Source organism: Ascaphus truei, chromosome 10 (genome assembly GCF_040206685.1).
Source record: "Ascaphus truei isolate aAscTru1 chromosome 10, aAscTru1.hap1, whole genome shotgun sequence".
Taxonomy (NCBI): domain Eukaryota; kingdom Metazoa; phylum Chordata; class Amphibia; order Anura; family Ascaphidae; genus Ascaphus; species Ascaphus truei.
In genome coordinates this window covers 12,088,916-12,111,097 of record NC_134492.1, presented here as the reverse complement: position 1 = coordinate 12,111,097, position 22,182 = coordinate 12,088,916, and the positions used below count along the sequence as shown (strand labels likewise).

At 41.4% G+C, this 22,182-nt stretch overlaps 1 protein-coding gene across 6 annotated transcripts in view; it reads left to right on the top strand.

The window, feature by feature from the left end:
* The window catches only part of LRRC7 (leucine rich repeat containing 7), a 241,668-nt gene that overhangs the window by 153,382 nt on the left and 66,104 nt on the right, over window positions 1–22,182 (top strand). For 4 of the 6 annotated variants that reach the window (XM_075615838.1, XM_075615837.1, XM_075615839.1 and 1 more), the window contains 6 exons: window positions 10,191–10,391; window positions 11,927–12,049; window positions 12,768–12,885; window positions 14,405–14,570; window positions 14,951–16,616; window positions 18,740–18,874. In XM_075615838.1, coding sequence (XP_075471953.1) covers window positions 10,191–10,391; window positions 11,927–12,049; window positions 12,768–12,885; window positions 14,405–14,570; window positions 14,951–16,616; window positions 18,740–18,874 — 2,409 coding nt within the window. The remainder of the gene's footprint in view (window positions 1–10,190; window positions 10,392–11,926; window positions 12,050–12,767; window positions 12,886–14,404; window positions 14,571–14,950; window positions 16,617–18,739; window positions 18,875–22,182) is intronic. The other 2 variants (XM_075615842.1, XM_075615840.1) reach the window with 1 other exon arrangement.

Here is a 22,182-nt window from a genome sequence, read left to right as displayed (position 1 = left end):
TTTGGCTGTCCTTCGGTTGCGCCAAAGGCTGTGCGTTTCTGGGGCGACGCAGATGTAGACTGAAGGGGTTCAGAATGAAAACAGCTGTGATTTCAGAGTCCTCCAGGGTATTAGAATTCCAGAGGGGGGGCTGACGAAACACAGCAGTAAGCAAACGCAGAGATTAACCCTTAGCATGCTGGTTATGTGCAGAGGGGAGCAGCTCTTGGGGAACCCCATCAGGCGTCCGCCTTTGGGGCGATGCAGGTGTAGACTGAAAGGGTTCCAATAGCAGAGGCGGTTGAAGCACATGGGTGTATAGTACACTGCCCCCTGTCCTTCTCTGGCAGCTCTTATTTAACATGCGATACTTAGGGCAAGATTCACTAAAGCGTGGTAAGCTCTAAATGGCCTTAATTCACATACATTCAAAACAGAGTATTACAGTCTAATACAGGGATCAAACGCCTCCCTGTAGGCAGGCTGCACACTTAAAATGCAACAAAATATAACAAAACTGCCCTTCTACCCCGGTGAATCTATCTAGAAAGGTTAATTAACATGACTTTATGGAAGTATCCTTCTATTCTCAGGAAGTGGGGGTATTAGGGAGTTGTGATGTATTGTATTGTATTGTATTGTATGTCTTTATTTATATAGCGCCATTAATATACATAACGCTTCACATTAGTAATACATGTGGTAATCGAATAAATAACAGATAATATAAATAACAGATCATGGGAATAAGTGCTTTAGACAAACATAACATTAAGGAAGAGGAGTCCCTGCCCCGAGGAGCTTACAATCTAATTGGTAGGTAGGGAGAACGTACAGAGACAGGAGGAGGGAGTTCTGGTAAGTGCGTCTGCAGGGGGCCAAGCTTTATGTATCATGTGTTCAGAATGTTCACAGTGCTATTCGTATGCTTCTTTAAGCAAGTGTGTCTTAAGGTGGGTCTTAAAGGTGGATAGAGAGGGTGCTAGTCGGGTACTGAGGGGAAGGGCATTCCAGAGGTGTGGGGCAGTCAGTGAAAAAGGTTTAAGGCGGGAGAGGGCTTTAGATACAAAGGGGGTAGAAAGAAGACATCCTTGAGCAGAACGCAAGAGTCGGGATGGTGCATAGCGAGAAATTAGGGCTGAGATGTAAGGGGGGCAGAAGAGTGTAAAGCTTTAAAAGTGAGGAGAAGAATGGAGTGTGAGATGCGGGATTTGATCGGAAGCCAGGAGAGGGATTTCAGGAGGGGAGATGCTGAGACAGATCTAGGAAAGAGTAGAGTGATTCTGGCAGCAGCATTTAGGATAGATTGTAGGGGAGACAGGTGAGAGGCAGGAAGGCCGGACAGCAGGAAGTTACAGTAATCAAGATGGGAGAGAATGAGGGCCTGAGTCAGAGTTTTAGCAGTCGAGCAACAGAGGAAAGAGCGTATCTTTGTTATATTGCGGAGGAAAAAGCGACAAGTTTTAGAAATGTTTTGAATGTGAGGGGCGAATGTGAGAGAAGAGTCGAGTGTGACCCCTAGGCAGCGTGCTTGGGCTACTGGGTGGATGATCGTAGTTCCAACAGTAATGTGGAAGGAGGTAGTAGGGCCAGGTTTGGGAGGAAGTATGAGGAGCTCTGTTTTAGCCATGTTGAGTTTAAGGCGACGGAGGGCCATCCAGGATGATATAGCAGAGAGACATTCAGAAACTTTGGTCTGTATAGCAGGTGTAAGGTCAGGTGTTGAAAAGTATATTTGTGTGTTGTCAGCATAGAGGTGATATTTAAACCCAAAAGATGTTATTAGGTCACCTAGAGAGAGTGTGTACAGAGAAAAGAGAAGAGGTCCCAGGACAGAGCCCTGGGGTACCCCCACAGAGAGATCAATAGAGGAGGAGGAGGTGTTAGCAGAAGAGACACTGAAAGTACGATGGGAGAGGTAGGATGAGATCCAGGATAGAGCTTTGTTCCGAATACCAAGAGTATGGAGAATGTGAAGGAGAAGAGGGTGGTCCACGGTGTCAAATGCTGCAGAGAGGTCGAGTAATATGAGCAGAGTGTAATGACCTCTGTCTTTGGCAGCATGGAGTCGTCAGTTATTTTAGTGAGGGCTGTTTCCGTGGAGTGAGCAGTGCGGAAGCCAGATTGTAGAGGGTCTAGGAGAGAATAGGTGTTGAGAAAATGGAGCAAGCGAGAGAATACAAGACGTTCAAGGAGTTTAGAGGCAAAAGGCAGGAGGGAGACAGGTCGATAGTTAGAAAGACAGGTAGGGTCAAGCTTGCTGTTTTCTGAGTAATGGTATGACTGTTGCATGTTTGAAGGAGGATGGAAAGGTTCCAGAGCAGAGGGAGGAGTTAAAAATGTGTGTGAGCATAGGGATTATAGTAGGAGCAAGAGGTTTTAGGAGATGGGAGGAATGGGGTCAAGAGGGCAAGTGGTAGAGGGAGAAGTGGCGATCAACAGCGACACATCCTCCTCTGAGACAGTGGAAAAAGAGTCAAGGAAGGCAGGAGGAGAGTTAGGAAGAGGTGTAGGATGGGAAGAAGAAACAGAGGGGTTGTTCTGACGTATGGATGCCACCTTTTCCTTAAAATAGTCAGCAAAGTCCTGAGCGGAGATGGAGGAAGGAGAGGCAGCTGAGGGTGGTTTGAGTAGAGTATCAAAGACAGAGAACAGTCGGCGTGGGTTAGACTTGTGCATGTTGATTAGTGCAGAAAAGTAGGCTTGGTTAGCTTGCGAGAGGGCAGAGTTGAAACAGTATAGCATAAATTTGTAGTGAAGGAAGTCTGCAAGAGTGTGAGACTTCCTCCAGAGGCGTTCAGAGGAACGAGTGGAGGAACGCAGCATGCGTGTGTGGGAATTTAGCCAGGGTCTAGGATTAGAAGGGCGAGTGCGGCAGAGAGAAAGTGGGGCATGTAGATCAAGAGAGGAGGACAAGACAGAGTTGTAGTACCTGACCAGGTTGTCGGGGTCTGTAGCAGAGCTGAGAGAGGAGAGGGAGGAGCGTAAAGTGGACTCAAAGTCAGGTAAGTGAATAGAGCGCAGGTTTCTGCAGAACCGGGGTGTAGATGGAGGTGGAGAAGGGGAGAAGCGAGATAGAGAGAATGAGATGAGATGATGGTCAGAGAGAGAGGAAAAGGGGAAATGGAGAAATCAGAGAGAGAGAAGTTCTTAGTGAAAACCAGGTCTAAGTAGTGGCCATCCTTGTGGGTGCTGGCTGCAGTCCAAAAGAAGAGGTTAGAGAAAGAAAGCGGGAAGCCCAAGGGAGAGAGGGGTCATCAATGTGGCAATTGAAGTCCCCAAGGAGAAGAACAGGGGAGTCTGAGGAGAGGAAGAAAGAGAGCCAGGATGCAAAGTGAGAGAGAAAGGCAGAAGGGGGATGAGTAGAGGTAGGTGGGCGATAGATGACCGCCACATGAACAGGGAGAGGAGAGAAAATCTGGACAGTGTGAGCCTCAAAGGAGGGAAAAGCAAGAGAGGGAGGAATAGGAAGGGTTCGGTAACGACAGAGAGAGGAGAGCAGGAGCCCCACGCCTCCACCCTTGCCATCAGTGCGCGGAGTGTGGGAGAAGGAAAGGCCACCGTAGGAGAGGGCAGCTTCCAGAGCAAGAGTCAGACTGAGTGAGCCAGGTCTCAGTTATAGCAAAGAGAAGCAGGGAGTGAGAGAGAAAGAAGTCATGCACAGAGAGGAACTTGTTAGAGAGGGAGCGAGCATTCCAAAGGGCACAGGAGAAAGGGAGAGAGGAGGGAGGGTGGCAGGGGATGGGTATGAGGTTGGCGGGGTTGACACCAGAAGGAGTAGAGGTTGCAGTTGGCAGGCGAGGACGAGCACATGTAGGAATAAGACAGGGACCAGGATTGGGAGAGATATCCCCAGAAGCAAGGAGGAGAAGCATGGATAGAAAGAGGATGTGTGAGGATGATTTGTAAGGGTGTTTTTTAGTGCAGGGGATATAGCTGTGTGGTGTCAGAGGGCGCAGGTAAGAAAGGAGTTCATGTGAACTGAGAGGTGGTGAAGGAAGGAGAGATGGAGATATATGAATAGAGTTTGAGACATTCTGAGGCTGGTAAAAAGAAGTGCATAATTTGAGAAGAAGTGAAGTCACAGCAAATATAAATGGTAAAGGCAGCATCACAGCAGTAATGATGCAGTTTGGTATTGATGATATCCTCCTTTCCAGCGTAGTTCAAATGCAGGAATCAGGGCCAGATGGGGTGTCCACTTCTTCCTCACTTCTTTTGAACTTCCTTTTAAACTTCAGTTGTTCAATAGTCATGCCACTTATAATGGGCCACTAACTTCCTTTTAAACTTAAGTTGTTCAATAGTCATGCCACTTATAATGGCACACTAACTTCCTTTTAAACTTCAGTTGTTCAATAGTCATGCCACTTATAATGGGCCACTAACTTCCTTTTAAACTTCAGTTGTTCAATAGTCATGCCACTTATAATGGGCCACTAACTTCCTTTTAAACTTCAGTTGTTCAATAGTCATGCCACTTATAATGGGCCACTAACTTCCTTTTAAACTTCAGTTGTTCAATAGTCATGCCACTTATAATGGGCCACTAACTTCCTTTTAAACTTCAGTTGTTCAATAGTCATGCCACTTATAATGGGCCACTAACTTCCTTTTAAACTTCAGTTGTTCAATAGTCATGCCACTTATAATGGGCCACTAACTTCCTTTTAAACTTCAGTTGTTCAATAGTCATGCCACTTATAATGGGCCACTTGGATATGCGCTGCAAGCAGACTAGCTGTTCTGACTGGGTTTATATAGGCCTAAAAAGTCACCTGACAATGTTTTTCTGTCTGCTTAATTAGCACATCTGAGGCACATTCAAACAAATGGTTTTCTACACAGGGTGTTCCCTGCCTAGGTGGCAACACTTAATTTGATTAGGGGTAGACAGAAAACAGCATTCAAATATGTTTTTTACCTAGCATTGGATCACTTGCATATACTATATAATACACACAGCAAAGGCTTCAATGATGATTTAGAGATGGTTTTTACCTAGCATTGGATCACTTGCATATACTATATAATACACACAGCAAAGGCTTCAATGATGATTTAGAGATGGTTTTTACCTAGCATTGGATCACTTGCATATACTATATAATACACACAGCAAAGGCTTCAATGATGATTTAGAGATGGTTTTTACCTGAGGAGAGAAGAAGATAAGATCCATTAGGGTAAGAGTTCCTTCCTTTTAAACTTCAGTTGTTCAATAGTCATGCCACTTATAATGGGCCACTTGGATATGGGCTGCATGTATGTCACTGTGAGGCTGCAGCACGCTGAGATTTGTTGCTAACTCCTCTGGTTTCCACCTCCTATGTAACAACACCAACGTGTTTTTCCTCACTGCTGTCATTATAAACATCAGATGAAGAAGAGAATAGATAGGTTTGTACTGTTCTAGAAGAAGCAGAAGCCAGGGGGGTTTAAATTAAATCCTAATGCGCCAACCAGTGTTAAGGGCATAATTAATCCAACACGGCAAGCCCTGATTCCAGAAAAATACAGATGTTGCAACTATGTTATGACAGATTTGATTTTGTATTGTTCTTACAATGTATACATAACGTTTTACACATATTAAGGCCATATTTACAGTAGGGTCTAGGCTGTCTTTAAAAAACAGAGCAATTCAAGCAATATCCTACATGTGTGTGTGTTTTATTTAGATAAATCTGTAGTATTAGATAATACTTACTACATTTTTTGTATTCAACTCTTAATGCCATTTTTAATGCGTTTTAAAATAATGAGAATCCTTTGATTTCTTTAGCAGGTTTTAACACACTTTACCTGCAGTGCAAGATCTTTGCAATACTTTCCTGTGTTGTAACTTGTATTTTTTTTATTTATTTATTTATAACAATGTTTTACCAGGAAGTAATACATTGAGAGTTACCTCTTGTTTTCAAGTATGTCCTGGGCACAGAGCTATAAAAATACATGGTTACATTAAAAGAACATGGTTAAACAGTCAGTTCACAGACATTTCATGGACAGATAGAGTTGGAAAATTGGGTACAGGGGATAAAGGGTTTGTGATTTTCCGATTTAAATAGAGCAGCAATAACAACACTTTAACATCACCAAACAGCAGCGAACAGCAGCAAACGTCTCACACCCTTTGGCTGCCCTTTGGCTGTGCCAAAGGCTGTCCTGTCCACCTGTGGGGCAAGGCAAATGTATACTGGGGTGGTTGATTTTAATGCAACTGTGAACAAAAAGTTCTTGGCTCATTAACATTCCAGTGGGTGGGGTTGACGTTCCACAAAGTACATGCAAATGTTAACCCTTAGCACGCTAGCCCTGTGCAGGGGGGAGCAGCTCTTGGGGAGCCCCATCAGGCTGCCTTTAGGGCAATGCCAATATTCCCAGCAGTTTGAGCTGCAAATTTTAGCAATAGAATATTACCTTAGTAATTTAAAAATACGTTGCAGCTGCTGAGTTACACTGACTGAAGGATTGATTGAAACTGAGAGGCAGCCATTTAGTGAACCCTGGGAAGTAGAGTCTCTGCTGATCGATCACGGGAGAACGAATCGATTGGCAGCTTACGTAATTAGTTTTCAATAAAGGTAATCAAAGGCTGCGTGTATTAAAGCAACAAAAAAATTTTCATTTTAAAGTGCCACTTGGATTGCCTCCTTAAATATGACATCAGCTTGGTAAGGCTTTAGGTTAGGCTTTGGGATAGGCTAGGCAAGGGTGAGTTTGTATACGGCTTGGCACTGTATATCCCTCTGCCTTAAGTACTAATAATAGATAGTAAGCACTTTAAGGCTGGAATCTGTTTGTTATACAAACAGCTCGACATACACTTCTGGTGCTATAATGTATGTAGTATTATAATCACACATAATCCTTGTTCTTTATGCCATGTAGGCAGCACATCATCAGCAGGAAAAGAAAGTTATGGATCAGCTTGATTCCCCGCAAGAAAATGTTTTATTCCACATTAAATATGTGCCTCTATTTAACAAATCATCTTATAATGTAAATGGAATAAGCCACATTCTGAACCGATCGGCTCGGCAGCAGAGAGCTGACACGCTGTGCTCACTCTGTTCAAGGATATGTCTGACAGTTATGTTGTTTAGTGAAACACTGAAGTGACCAAATTAAATGCTTTCCTGTACCCATACAGCACAGGATGTGTTTAGAAACTCTAGAAAAAGAATGCCGCAAGGGAGATGTCATTTTAAATGGAATATAGCTTTGGTTTCTACCAATGATTCCCAGTATTTTCATGAAAGTGTTGGTGATATCGATATGAGAAAGGCTATGTCAAGATATAAACTAGTTTGTTCCCAACCCAGATGTAGTTTTTTTCTCTCCACGTGCCGGTTTGTGCTTGGACATTTGGAGTCGTTTGATGAGATCTGGGTGCAACACTTACAATGGGTTATAGCGATCGTTAAAAAATATTAACGAGAATAGTCACTAATCTGCAGTGGCAATGTTTGTTCAGTAACGACCCTGGAAGAGTACACAAAGCACTCCTAACATGTATTTATGCAGATTTTACTTGTAATAAAAAACAACACAGTCTATTCATAAGTAAATCAAATTACAACCGCCAACTAATTAGTTGCTATTAGGTACTGGGTCACCATTTAAATGTGTCATTTAACATTTTAGTCAAGAACCAGGTGAACAGCAATTGTACTGTGTGCTCCTATAAACTTCCACCTCTCGTTGTCCGACCCTAATAAATGGGTTTAGCCCGGGTTTAGTAACCGTGAAGAATTTTCTCATTTTTTTCCTCCATCCGATAAGTCATTTGTTATTCGCAGTTATGAACTGCTTATGTTAAGATGATCTTTTGAATCTTTATTTTACTCTGTCAAATGTCAAGGTGAAAGCCAGTTTGCATTTATGTTATGAAATAAATCTTTCTTCTGGCGCTCCGCACTGTGTGTGTGCAGAATATGTCCCATCAGATTCTGATTCTTATTATGATGATGATGGGGCCGCACGGAATAGAACATGACAAACTACATACCTTCTTGCTGAAAACACATTTCAGAACAGACTTCACATGTGACATCGACCACTAAACCTTTGCTGCTCTGATTATCATTCTCTAATGAAAATAATCAAACAAGGCTTTGCTGTGCTGGAGAAAAAAACATATGCAAATCTTTGCAAAACCAGCGTTTGGTATACCTTGATAACAGAAGGCATTTGATTAAACTGTCAAAAGTAATTGTAAGAGCAAAGAATATTCTCATCAAGAAAGTATGTAGCACTGCATGATGCTTCTGAACGTGACAAAATCTAATGTGCTGTTCACATATTGCGAGCTATAATTAGTAGTGCGCCCTAGACGAGATCATAATAGGCTTCACTTATTTTTCTGCAAACGTATTCTCAAATCCACTGTGTTTTGATAAGCTTTTGATTTTATTTTTATTTCCTCAAATAACCCGATGAGGTTTAAATCGAATCCGCATTTACAGGAAATATATTGTGAGTACCATTGCAACGCAGACTCATATTTACTAAAGCATGCTAAACCGCAGCGCGTCTAAACTCCCATTCATTACAATGGGAGTTATATTGTGCTAAAGTATAGCACTTGTTAGTGAATATGGGCCACAGAGAGACAGCACTTTGCTAACCACATGTCTATTCCTGTGGGCTGATTAATTTGCAGGATAGGTGTGATCTGTGATTGATTTGATCCCCCAGCGGTAAGGAACACCTTGGAGGGGGGCTGGAAATGTATAGGCAGCAGAAAGTGGAGTTGCTTCTGCCCACACAATCCCTATAACTTTTGTGTTTTGAAATTGTGGCTAATTTCAGCATATTCTGCATTTGATGTGCAAACCTATCCTGCATATATTGACATGCTTTCCTGGATCCTGCCCCTTCCCACAGTCTCCATATATCTGATATTTGTTGAATAACCTACTTTAGCAATTAAGATCGGAAGTGAATTTGATGAGGAGCAGGGACAGCTGGGACCTGCTGACATTATATGTGTGACAGTCACTGATATGGTGTGTTAGGAGCCCAAATGTCCCCCCGCACCACCAAATAAAAACAGACACACTATGTGGAGAGAAACAAGGTCACAGTTTTATGAATATTTTTACCTGAGTTTTACCGACTCTTCTTTACCACCAAGCTGCACAACTGTAGTACAGAGCCCCCAACGGCGGTGCCGCGGCTCGCAACTCCCGACTGCAGTATAGAGCCCACAGCAGCATCGCCACGGCTCGCAACTCCTGACTGTAGCATAGAGACTCCAATGGCATCGCCGTGGCTCGTGACTCCTGCTACTACCCATACCAGGAGTAGCATAATTATTCCAACCAATATAGAGAAAAAGAAAGAACAGCAGCGCACTGCCAGGGAGCCAGGTGGTTAAAAATAAATACATTTATTGATCAAAATAACATCACCCACAGGAGTAGTGCCACCCTCCAGGTGTTAAAAACCAGTTGAATGCATCTGGAGTGGTGAGATATGCACTTACACGGAAAGGTAGATAAGACATTGGAAAGAATAATGATAGTTACCGTCCAGGAACCACGTGATGGATTGTCCAAGGGGTATCCCAGGAAAGAGCGTTCGCATGGGCCGATCGCCAAACGATGAAACGTTAAATGCTTTAAAACCCTGAGGAAGTCGCTATGCAAAGCGATGAAATGCGTAGGGCAGAGACGTACTTGAGGCTAGTGACGTAATCGGAATAGGATGGAGTAGAACTGAGCTTCAATGAGTGGGTGATTTACTGGGCATTCCATCTTGCTCTGCGGAGCACTGCTCCTCCGGAATATACTTTCTGGCAATTGTCAGCTGGCCTTTTGTTTGGCTTTCATCATTTGGCGATCGGCCCATGCACTTTCCTGGAAAATCCCTTGGACAATCCATCGCGTGGTTCCTGGGCGTAACGATAATTATTCTCTCCAATGTCTTATCTACTTTTCTGTGTAAGTGCATATCTCCAAAAACGCCACATGCATGAAATTGTTTTTTTACGTTATTGCACAAGGAGCATGTGCTTTTCACATGTATACATAAAAGAGGTCTCATCTCTTAAAAAAACAAATATAGTTTAAACCTGAAAATTGAATTTAAATGGTGCTTTTGCCTAGAGTGAGATTTATTGCACTTTAAAAACATACGGGCAATTGGTATGGATGTTTATATGTTTTTAACCCACACACCTATTTTATTGTGTCCTTTTTCAGGTTGAAATCAATCTAAAGCGATACCCCACGCCGTACCCTGAGGACTTAAAGAACATGGTAAAATCAGTGCAAAGCATTGCAGGCAAAGGCAGCCACGGGACATCTATGGATAATTCAATAGCAACGTCGGGTGCTGAGCAGAACCTGAAAGAGAAGTATGAACATAAGTGGCCAATATCAGTCAAGGAGATGAAGTCTGAGGTGATTTAGCATATATTACTTCCTTTAAATGCCCAGATCCACAAAGCTCCAATAGGTAACGTAACGTGACATTAACTTATAGCAATTTAACTTAACACTAAGCCTTGCTGCATATCTTCAGGGGCCAATAACGTAACATGAAGTCATGTTTTCTCCTGTAAACAGCGTACGTTAGAGACAATTGTCACGGGAGACACAGACTTTTTACACCTTTTATATTTGTACCTGGATCATACGTTAGGCAAAACAACGTAGTAGAAACAAAATGTAGTTTATTTCGGTAAACCCGCACACAACAAGAAGAATTACACAATAGACAGACAAAAGCACACTTACTTGGGGTCTGGGGGAACAATCTAGTCTTTCCTAGGTGCAGGGCGCCCGCATGGATGAGCATACCCTGTCCAGGATATACACCCGGTTCTCCTGGTCCTCTTTTCGGCTTCAATTCCTAGCCGAAACTGCTACGTTCGATTTGTAGCACAGGTGGCTCAGTCAGAGGCTCAGTCTTTGACTGTGCCTCTGATTGAGCCACCTGTTCTGAGGCAGGGACTGATTGAGCCACCTGTGCTAAAGCTGGGATATCGTGAAAACCTGACCAGTTGGGAGGGATCTTGAGGACTGAAGTAGAGCACCCCTTCTTTAGTACATTGGGTTCCAAGAATCACCACAACAGAAGAGGCGGAGAATAACCCTCTCCATTGAATATAGTGAGAAGCGGCGAAACGCGCAGGTCATGATGCAGATCACTTCTGTTGACTTTGAATTGGAAATGATGCCGACATCTGCAGTGGTCAAAGTGACATAAAAAAAAAGTCGTGTTCCTCCTGTGCCTGACAAAAAATGTGAATGTTAACAAACCCTGAGGAAAAAATTCTAGTCTGACCGTGTTAGCTTTTGAGACCATACGGTAGTGTGCATGGTGCCATAGTTCAAACGTTTCTGCACTTAGAATTGCAGACATGCTAACTTCCTACAGCTAAAAGTACGCCATCGAAGGACACTTCCGTGTAACTCATTAGTCAGATAAATATACTTAAAAGAAACCAAAACTATTTGACTTATATATTGCGATAACTCCAGGTCCTTTGGGGAGGACATAATCAGATCTTTGAAATATGAAATCATATTTGATATGGTTTGTGTCGAGCTCAAAACCTATTAACTTGCTAAGTAAATATCAATTACAGAGCAATGTAGACTTTCCTTTTGCTCTTGCCAAACATTTTGAATAATTATTCATTTTAAAGGACTGTTAAGTGAATATATGAAGACTTTCTTTCTTCAAAAATGCATGGGGATGGATGTAAAATCAAAATGAAGTTTCTTTATCTTGAAAGTGTTGCTGTAATATTTCGGGGACTTGTAACATGTCTAAATGTAACAAATAAAATGAACATTGTATATTAAACTCTTTAGTTTGAGGGGTAAAAGGGAAATTGCATGCTACAGAACATTTGTGGAGTAGAGTTGGGTTTTAGCAATATTTTCAAATCCACAGCATTTCTTTGTTTTTCTGGTGTGCGGGATTTTAGGGGTCAATCCAAGAACATAAAGAATTCCAAAAGAGCCAGATGTCTGACTCGGGCAACATTCGGAGCTTTTCATTGGATGTCCCTAAAAGGAAGGAGAAAGAAAGTCATTCAGAGAGATCAGAGGTACACAACCAAACTTAAGGTGCATGGCTATACAAAATACAGCTTTCTGCTATACGAGACCTGACACCAGGACTAGCCAACTACAGCCCTCCAAAGCTACCAACAGGTCAAGTGTTCAGGATATCCCGCAGGGATACCCTGAAAACCTGACCTGTTGGTTGCTCTTGAGGACTGGATTTGGCTACACCATCAAAAGGTGTCCTGTGGCAGGACTGCTTGGTAAATATGGGCTGATCTACATTAATGGTAGAAGTGCGGGAATCTGTCTTGGCAAACTTTGTTAATAATTCTCCACATTTCCAGGGAAAATTGCAATATTGAATGACTGAGCCAGTGATTGAGCCATCTGTGCTGAAGCAGGGATATCCTTAAAATGGTGCATCCAGCTTTTAAATTGTTACATGTGTAGGGTGTTTAGTTTAAGCAGAAAATTAAATAAATGAAGGTCCCAATTACTACATTTGACTCCCTTTTCCTTTGGGAGCAAAGGAAATACAGTAGTTTAGTTATGGGAACTTTAGTTATAGGAACTTCCATATTTGAACTAATTAGACTGACTACTTTGAATATTCTATATATATTTTTGTAGGATATAGGACATTAAGACTTACAACTGATGTGCTTTTACATTGTATCTTTTCCACGTTATTAAACATGATAAAAGCTGTATGTGCACGGTAATGGTAGTTGGTGTAAAGGTTGCTAATGTCCTTTTAAGTCTCAGGATGCCTTTGGACACCGACAGAGTGAAATGAGAATGGCAGAGCTTTGCCCCTCTTTAATTGAGACCCCATTGTACCCACCGAAACTTGTACTGCTGGGAAAAGACAAAAAAGGTAATCCGAATAAAACATTTTTATAATATTTTGTACTTTGAATTCCACAATCTTAGGCTTTATCTTCTCTTTGGGAAATCACAATGGCATTGAAACAAAACATACTGGCACTTCTCTATCCCCCCCCCCTCTTTCTCTTTCCCCCCCTCTTTCTCTCCCCCCCCCCCGCTCCCTCTTTCTCTTCCCCCCCTTTCTCTTCCCCCCCTTTTTCTTACCCCCTTCTTTCTCTGTCCCTCCCCTTCGCTGCCCCCCGCTTCTCTTTATAGAAACTATAAATTAATAATCCATAACACCCTGTTCAGATTTGCTTGTGCCTGACAGTGCTTGTTTTGTTACCTACAATAGTAGCTAACAGAGGAGCCCCCCTTATATAGCAATGGCTTGCCCTGTTTCTAGGTGATTTAAGGGTATTGCAGGTGGGCAGAGGGGTCACCAACTATACTTTTGTGCTGTTTTTGAAGCATGTTCATTTAGATGTTTGTAGGCATTTACTTTGCTATATACTTTTTTCTGAAATATTTATTTGCTGCATATACAAATATATGAGCTAAATCAGGGGTAGCCAACTTGGCCCCGAGGGCTACCAACAGGTCAGGTTTTCAAGATATCCCTGCTTTAGCACATTTGGCTCAATCAGACTCTCAGTCTTCGACTGATTATTCAACCTGTGCTGAAGCTGGGATATCTTAAAAACCTGACCTGTTGGTGGCCCTTTCAGGACTGGAGTTGGTTACTCCTGAGCTAAATCAATCTTTAACCACTTTTCTCCTGGAGGAGACTAAAAAGTGTTGCTCTGTATTTGATTTCTGATACCAATAGTACTAAATGTATTAGGGAAATATTGATATTTTATGTTTAATGTATTGTAATTGAAAGTTCTTGTAGCTCTGTGAGTCCGAAAGAAGAGTACATCTGTTGTCAGTTGAGAAAACTTTTGATGGACTAAAATAGAAGCTCTTAATAGATGCAATTGTCTGTATGAGTGAGATATCTATGAGGTTTCAAAAGTAGAGATGGAGGAATATTCGGCCAATTTTCAATTTGCCATAAGTATAAAAAAAATAGGTTTTTTTGCATTCTTGAATATTTGTGCATGTTTCCAAGAAATGGAGAAATCTGCCTTACTATATATATATGCATTTCTTTTTATTTGTCTATTCGTATATTCACACATCCTAAAAGAAAAAATATTTGCAAATTCAACAAAAGATAAGAATCAAATTTACAACTGTATATTGGGGTGCGCTTCTGTTCTTCTCGTGTGTGTTGTTGGTGGCAGCAGCATCATTTTCTTCACTACTGTGTGTATACACAAACACACACACACACACACACATTAATGAATATTTACCTACATTTGTTGAATAGTTCGCAGAGCGATTTTGCAGACATTCACCCCTCTCTGTGGCTCTGCGCACGTTGTCACACCAGTATGAAGAACTCTTGGTCTACAGCATATAAAGAATCACAACTTACAATCTATGCTAACTTCTTGAAATGATTGTTTTATCTTCTCTAGAGTCTACAGATGAGTCAGAAGCTGATAAACATCATCATAACAGTGTTTCATCCGGCACTTATTCCGATTACTCGCCTTCCCAAGCTTCTTCAGGGTCTTCTAATGCTCGTGTCAAAGTGCAGATCACTGCTAAAGAAGCCGCAAATAGCTCAATGTGGGGTAACAGGTTTGTTAAACGTTGCAATACAGAAATGCATTATTTCATGAAACACTCCAATTTTTTCCCATTGTAAGAACTTCAAGAGTTGAACAAAGAGGTCTATATCCTTCACCGATTGTATTATTTCTAATTTTGTTTATCAAAAATACATTTTTACATTTTCATGTAATGTTATGTCTGAATACTCTTCCTCCTACAGTGTTTTAACTGCCTTAGAAACCTGATGTTGGGTAGAAGGAGACATTCAATACATGCATGCTTAAATGAGTATCCTATTAATAATAATGAACTGTAAATATATTACAAGAATATTTTGTTTGTGTCAGTGCTAATTAATCCCAGTTGTTAAAGACAGCTGCTGATCTACACGTTTTCTTCTTTTGTAGACTTACTCAGTCATTTCCACAGCCTCTTGAAACAAAGCCGCTACTGAGCCAGCGAGATTCAGTACCAGTAGGAAATCTACAACAACGCAACGACAGACAGGCTCTCAATGACTCGTTTACTGAGAACTGGAATGATAGCTCGCACTATGATAACACTGGGTTTGTTGCAGAAGAAAACGCAGTGGAGAACCCAAGCAGTAACCCAATGCTGAATGCAAAATCAAGAAGCACATCTGCTCATGGGCGCAGACCACTAATTAGACAAGATAGAATCATTGGCATTCCCTTGGAACTTGAACAGCCAACACAGAGAAATGCACCGGAATCAGACGTAGCTCCTAGCAATCCTTGGCAGAACTGGACTAGAACCCCAAGTCCTTTTGAAGACAGGACAGCCTTTCCTTCAAAACTGGAGAGCACCCCTGTCAGCAGTCCTTTACCAGACAGGAAAGATCATAAACAACAGTCAATGGAAAACCCAAGCACATTTTCTTCAGGGGCAGCATGGAATTTTCATGATTCCAACTCCAATAGGAGTATGGGAAATATATTTGCACATGCTCATTGTCGCCCAGAATCTGCCAAAAATACAATATCCATGAGCAAAAGTACAGAGAGGCTGGCTCCATTAATGAAGGATTTGAAAACGGGCAGGTTTAAAAAATCACAAAGTATTGATGAAATAGACATTGGGGCATTCAAAGTATATAATATCCCATTACAAAATTATGATCCCAGAAATGTCAGGCAAGGAAGTCATGACAGATCAGACTTGGCTATGGGGCAGGAGCAGAGTATGTCACGTAGTCAGTCGGTGCCAATGCTTGACGATGAGTTGCTGGGCTACGGAAGTAGCAGGGGACAACAGCAGCAAAAACCTGCAACAAAAAAAGTATATCAGTTTGACCAAAGTTTTAATCCTAAAGGAGCAGTAGAAGTTAAACCAGATAAAAGAGTACCTCCGCCCTTTTCTTACAATCCAGAGTATGCTGCACAGCAAGCGAAAACGATTGCAAAAGATTTAATGAGCCCGAGAGCCTATCGAGGTTACCCACCCATGGAACAAATGTTTTCCTTCTCTCAGCCCTCAGTCAATGAAGATTCTGTTCATCCTCCGTTTACAAGCCAAGGAACAAGGCCAGGGTTTTTGAAAAGAGCAGATTCATTGGCGAGTGCCACTGAAATGGCCATGTATAGGAGGGTGAGTGAGCCACACGAACTTCCCCAGACTGACCGGTATGGCAGGCCTCCTTTTCTAGGAGCCATGGAACGCCAGAGCAGTCTGTCCGCGGCCGAATCTCAGTTTCTAAAAAGGAATGGAAGATATGAAGATGATCACAGCTCGTACCCGGAAATTAAACCTCAATCTGGTAGTTATCATGTTAAAACCCTTACACAACGAAGGCCGTTGTCTGCAAGAAGTTACAGCTCAGAGACCTATGGGACTTCTCAGACCCGACCTGTTTCTGCAAGGCCAACAATGGCAGCCTTGCTCGAAAAGATACCCTCTGATTATAACTTGATTAACTATGGTGATAAGACATCGGATATCAGTGATATGAAGACGAGGCCAAACCTGGGGAAGGCAGAGGATATCTGCGCTAAAATGCCAGCAGATTGGAGACAGCAGCTGCTTAGACATATAGAAGCTAGAAGGTTAGACAGGGTATGTTTGCCATCTCTTGGTATGAATATCATTAAAGCCTTTCATCTTACATTTAAATGTATCTAGGTATATGAAACTAAGGAGACAGGTACATCTTATAAAAGCTTAGATAGTATTAGCACAGTATTTTACGGCTGAGTCACTGAGAAACTAAGCAGACTATTTTTTTCTTACACCAAGAGAAGATGCCCATTGCATAGAATTACTACCACTCCAGCGAAGCAATGGTGCATATAACACACCCTCACAAACATTTTCAGCACCATTCATCAACTGATTTAGTGATGTTTCCAATGCAATGCATTGGGATTAAACTGATGTTGAGATTGCTCTTGCCTTAATGGCTCTGCAGTTTATAATCAATTTACAATCATAGTTTAGTGAAAGTCATTACAATCTGACAGCAGTTTAATGTGTAAAATGTTTTGTCAGCCAAGTCTAATAACCCATACATAGATATCCACAACTTAAATCTTCACTTCGGCACGGAAAGAGATTGAAAATCACATTTGTATTCTCAACTGATTTAATAAATCGGGGAAACTTAACTATTCAATTTCATACATTGTGCGAGATGGGATTAAGACACGCGGGAATCTATGAAAGTGCTGTTCTAACACTTCTGTATCGTCATGCGTTACATTTGTTTATCCAAGAGACATTTGATGTGCTTCGAACAATACACTTTTAAAGCATCAACCATGCCATTGGCTTGGCTAACTATCACTATACACATGTAAAATATCGAACACTAAGGATTCTGGGTATCTTTTAATGCTAACACATATTTTTTATTCTGTCCTTGCATTAAGAAATATGCAACCCAATATATGTAACATGAGAAATAAAGCGGGAGGTCACATTATGTTATATAAGAATTCATTTATATTAGATATTTATGTGTGCAGTGTATTATTTACATCATTTAGGCAACACTGATTGTCCTTGTTATAACAACTGACATTTATTTCTGAAACTTTATAGTGTGTAACAAAACCAATATTGCATTGTATAATTATTCTTATCAAAAATAGCAAGAAGGGATTTCACAAAAGTATATTTATTTGATAGTCGGTTACTATGCTAATATTCAACAGCAAAGATACAATGTTGGAGATAAGATGTAAATCTATAAGGCATGTTTTGACTGTAATGATTATTTTTTCCGTGCTTGATGTGTTTCTTGCATTATATTCATGACTTGAGAATATGAAGTAACACTTTTGGTAAGAGTAAATTTGAATGGACTTTTCTGATTATGTTTTGTATTTTACGGGAAATATCACTCTTGATAGCCTGTGGCTGCAGGTAGCATCCTTTTGTTGGCGACTACTACTTTAGCGCAAGTGTTTTTATATATTATCTAAGGCTTTTTTATCTTAATATGTTTGGCTTGGTATATAAATTAAAGGTGGGGTTCCTCCTAGGGTTTTCCTTTCTTCCTGGTGAGAAGCAGGGGGTGGGGGGTCCCCGGAGCAGAACAACTGTAATTTCAGCTTCAGGGAACCCCTGCTTCCCAGGACACTTACCTGCGAAGGTTCCCCGAGTATCCTCCCTGGCTGGGTAAACAATACAGAGGTTTAAATCACCTGCAAATGGGAGCCAGTATGAGCCGCAACGTAACCCGTCACAGCTTCCTGCGCGTTTCGCATGAGATTTAAGAACCAGGAAGTACCAGCAGCACATACGGGGGTGCGCCCCGCAGCTGAAATGAATGAGGTTCAGCTCTGGAGACACCCTGCTTCATAACTATTGTTATTTTTACATTTGCTTGCTTTAATAGAAAGATCTAAATGCCTAGCCCAGAGTTAAACATGTCTGCAATTTTCCAGCCTGTAACAGTAATATATCGACGATATGTACAACAAGAACAAAAAAGGTGCATCACGGTTATCTTAGGCTGTAGAGCATAATGGATCTCTGTCAGTCCTGTGTTGCAGTGTTTATGTAGTGCGTATTTGTGTATCACAGGCATTGTATGCTTATGTCAGACCCAGAATGTGCTTCAGCTCACGTAAGCATGATCAGACTATGTGGCCCGAGCCTTGTTTGTGCAATATTCTTTTAGTAGGCTGAGCATGTGTGTGTTCATACCTTGTCACTCCATTATTTCCTTCATTCAGAATGCTGCTTATAAGCACAACACTGTTAACCTTGGCATGCCGCACTCTGGATGTTTTTCGGCAATGCATGCTGGGAAAAGCATGACTTTAACCTTGCAGCATAGATCTAAATATCAAGAGCTACCTCTCCAGAATGTAAGTATGTGTGAAGATCCAATAGAGATCAGCATCCGCAGAGTACAGCAACACGTTGCCTTGTTTGCTTTGTGTTTCCCTAATTTTGCACTTCTTCCGCATGAATAATTGTCTATATCTACATTCGTTGTGCAAGGTTTGTTCTTGGAAAATTTAAAGTGCAGTATTTGGAAAATCAAAACCATTAACATTTACCTGTTGTCAGGTCATATACACAACCCTCTTATGTTTCAATACAATACAATTTTCGTATTGACCACTGTCTTTTATTCATGCTGACAGTCAGTTTCTGAAAGATTTTGAGCATGAGTATTGAATCACTGTGGCCAACCTGTGATAGCTGAGGCCTATGAGATTTGGGGAGGATTTTGGGGTTGTCTCTTTGTTTCCATTGACTTGAATTGGGTTGCAGGGAATTTAACTGGGGAGCAAGTAGAAAAGTCATTCACCTTTTAGTTATGACCGGGACACACATACAGTGTAAATAGTACGATTTGGCCGACAGGCACTGAAATGTCGATAATACCAATAAAGATGGAATTCGTCCAAGACACTATGGGGTTTATTCTATATCCACCAAAGCAGCCAGTTTGGCTATTTTCACCCACAATTCCCCGTTGACTTCAATGGAGAATTTTGTCCGAAGTCGGCTGCTTTGGCGTATTTAGAATAATATACAGTATGTATAACTTTATTAATATAGCGCCCACAGTGTAATGTACTCAGCACTTTACAAAAGAGACAATACAGTACAGGGAATAATAATATTACCCACAAGCAAAATCAGATATTAGCAAAGGAAATCCCTGCCCCGGAGAGCTTAAAATAAGTGCAGTAGATGGAAGTGCTTGGCCACAATGGTTGGTAGGAGAGACTGCGGATGTGGGACAGTAGCCATGAGTCCAGCTAATTAATTGCTTCATTTAAGACGTGCGGTTTAAGGTTTGACTAAAAGGTGAGGAGAGAAGGTTCTTGCGTATACTGAGAGTGAGGGCTTTCCATAGGTATGGGGCAGTGAGGAAGAAAGGTTTAAGACAAGATAGAGCAGGACAGGTGAAAGGGGAGGAAAGGAAACAGTTATGGGAAGAGCACAGGAGACTAGCAAAGGCATAACAAGAGATCAAAGTCGATATGTACGGAGGAGAAGACGAGTGGAGAGTCTTAAAGCTGAGGAGTAGAACTTTGTAGTCGATCCAAAATTTGATGGGAAGCCAGGAGAGGGATTTAATGAGGAGATGAGCATAGACTTTTTTGGGAGGAAAGTGACATTATTCTTGCAGCATAATTTTGGATAGTTTGCAAAGGAGAAAGTTGTGAGGCCTGTTAGCAAAATGTTACAATAATCCAGATAGGATAAGGGCACATATTAAAGTTTTAGTAGTAGATTGACAGAGAAAAGGGCGGCTTTTGGCAATATTAATGAGGAAGGGGCCACAGATTCTAGCCATGATTTGGAGAAGGAAAGGGTAAAGTCAAATGTCACTCCTAGGCAACGTGCTTTGGTGACAGGATAGCTGGTAGTACCATTTAATGTGATGGAAAAGTGGATATTAGACCAGATTTAGGGGGAAATATGAGGAGCTCAGTTGTAGACATATTAAGTTTAAGACGGCGGAGCACCATCCACGAGAATATAACCAGGAGGCAACCCAAGACCTGGGACTGGAATGCAGGGGTGAGGTAGGGGTGGATAGATATATCTATGTATCATCTGCATAGAGATAATACCTACAGACAAAAGAGTTGATGAAGTCCCCACGTGTGTAGAGAGAGAAAAGGAGAGGTTCCAGTACAGAGCCCTGAGGTACACCAACAGGCAGATCAGTAGGAGATAAAGACTTGTTGGCAACAGAAACCAAAAATGTGCAATTGGAGAGGTATGAGGGGAAACAGGAGAGAGCTTTGTTGCGGAGACCAAGAAAGTTTAAAATATGAAGGAGAAGAGGGTGATGGACAGTATTGAAGGCAGCAGAGAGATCACGCTAGTATTAGTTGGGTAAAACGACCATTCTGCTTCATGTAGATCATTCACTACTTTAGTTAGCATGGTCTCTGAGGGAGCCGTACAAATGCCATATTGTAACGGGTCCCGAAGGGCATCGGAATTAAGAAAGTTGTAAGTCCCTGTGGCTCATATTTACTAAGTAGTGCTACTCCATTAGACACCCTCCAGAACCAGAAGATATCGTATAGCCCATTAAAGTGAGTAGGCTGTAAAACAAATCATCCACATAGGTTGGGGACTGCTTCTTTAATAATAAGGATAACTACCAACATCCTTATTACAACAACTTGAAGTGAACATTATCAGTGCCCCATGGGGCAGGAGATGCTGGAAGCAAAACAACCACAATTGTGAGCGAATCCTCTCCATGTTTTTAGAAACATTAACATGGTACGGAAACTACACACATTATTTTTCCAAGTACGGCTGCTTTAAAATCTAATCGCTTGCCTCTATCTGCTTAGAGTTTCAGTGGCCGTTTGCAATTATGCAAAACGTGTTGGGATTATTTGTATTGCTATTTGCTAATCCTCTGTCATTTGGTGTCTTTGTCTCCCTGTTCATTTTATACACATGAATAAAACAAGACCATTAAATGCACGACATTGACCCTCTTGGGTTGAGGATTTAGATCTTCTCAATGAGTCCCAGCTAAAAGCAGTCACCCGTGTCCTTAGATATTTGTGCATTTCTTTCCCCATTTCCTTTCTGCTCTTGTGCGTAGCCCAAGTCGTCACTGTTTATAGCGTATGTCTGTTTCTGTGAGGCGCATCCTGGTTACCATAGTAGAACTATTATTGGAGGCAGAAGCAAGAATTAACTCTAAAAGGAAGACCATTTGTGTGGTCAAAGAGCCAACGTGAGAATTGTTTCTTGGTCTCGGGGCGCAGTGCAGAAGGTTTTAATACTTAACTTTATAGACCAGTGCTTGTAGATACTTGAAATATTAGGAAATAATGCTGTATTAATTAGACAGTCAAGATTCAAGTTATAAAAAAAAAGCTTCAAGAAATTATAATATTGCAATTAATATGACACTGAGACATTGATTTTCCAAAGGTGCTTACTATACAATATTGACAAAGAAGGGTTTCTGGTACAGCTGTAAATGTATCATAGAATTTGAAATACCACGAATGGGAAATATATATTTCAGTTAACAAATTCTTATTGCTCTTGGGGGTAAATTAGCGCTTATAATGAGTGCTCCATACATATTGGTTTATATTTAATATGTATTGTATGAGCTCTATGAATTGGAAAGTCAGTGAAAAGAATCAAAACCTGCATAACTACGCAGCTG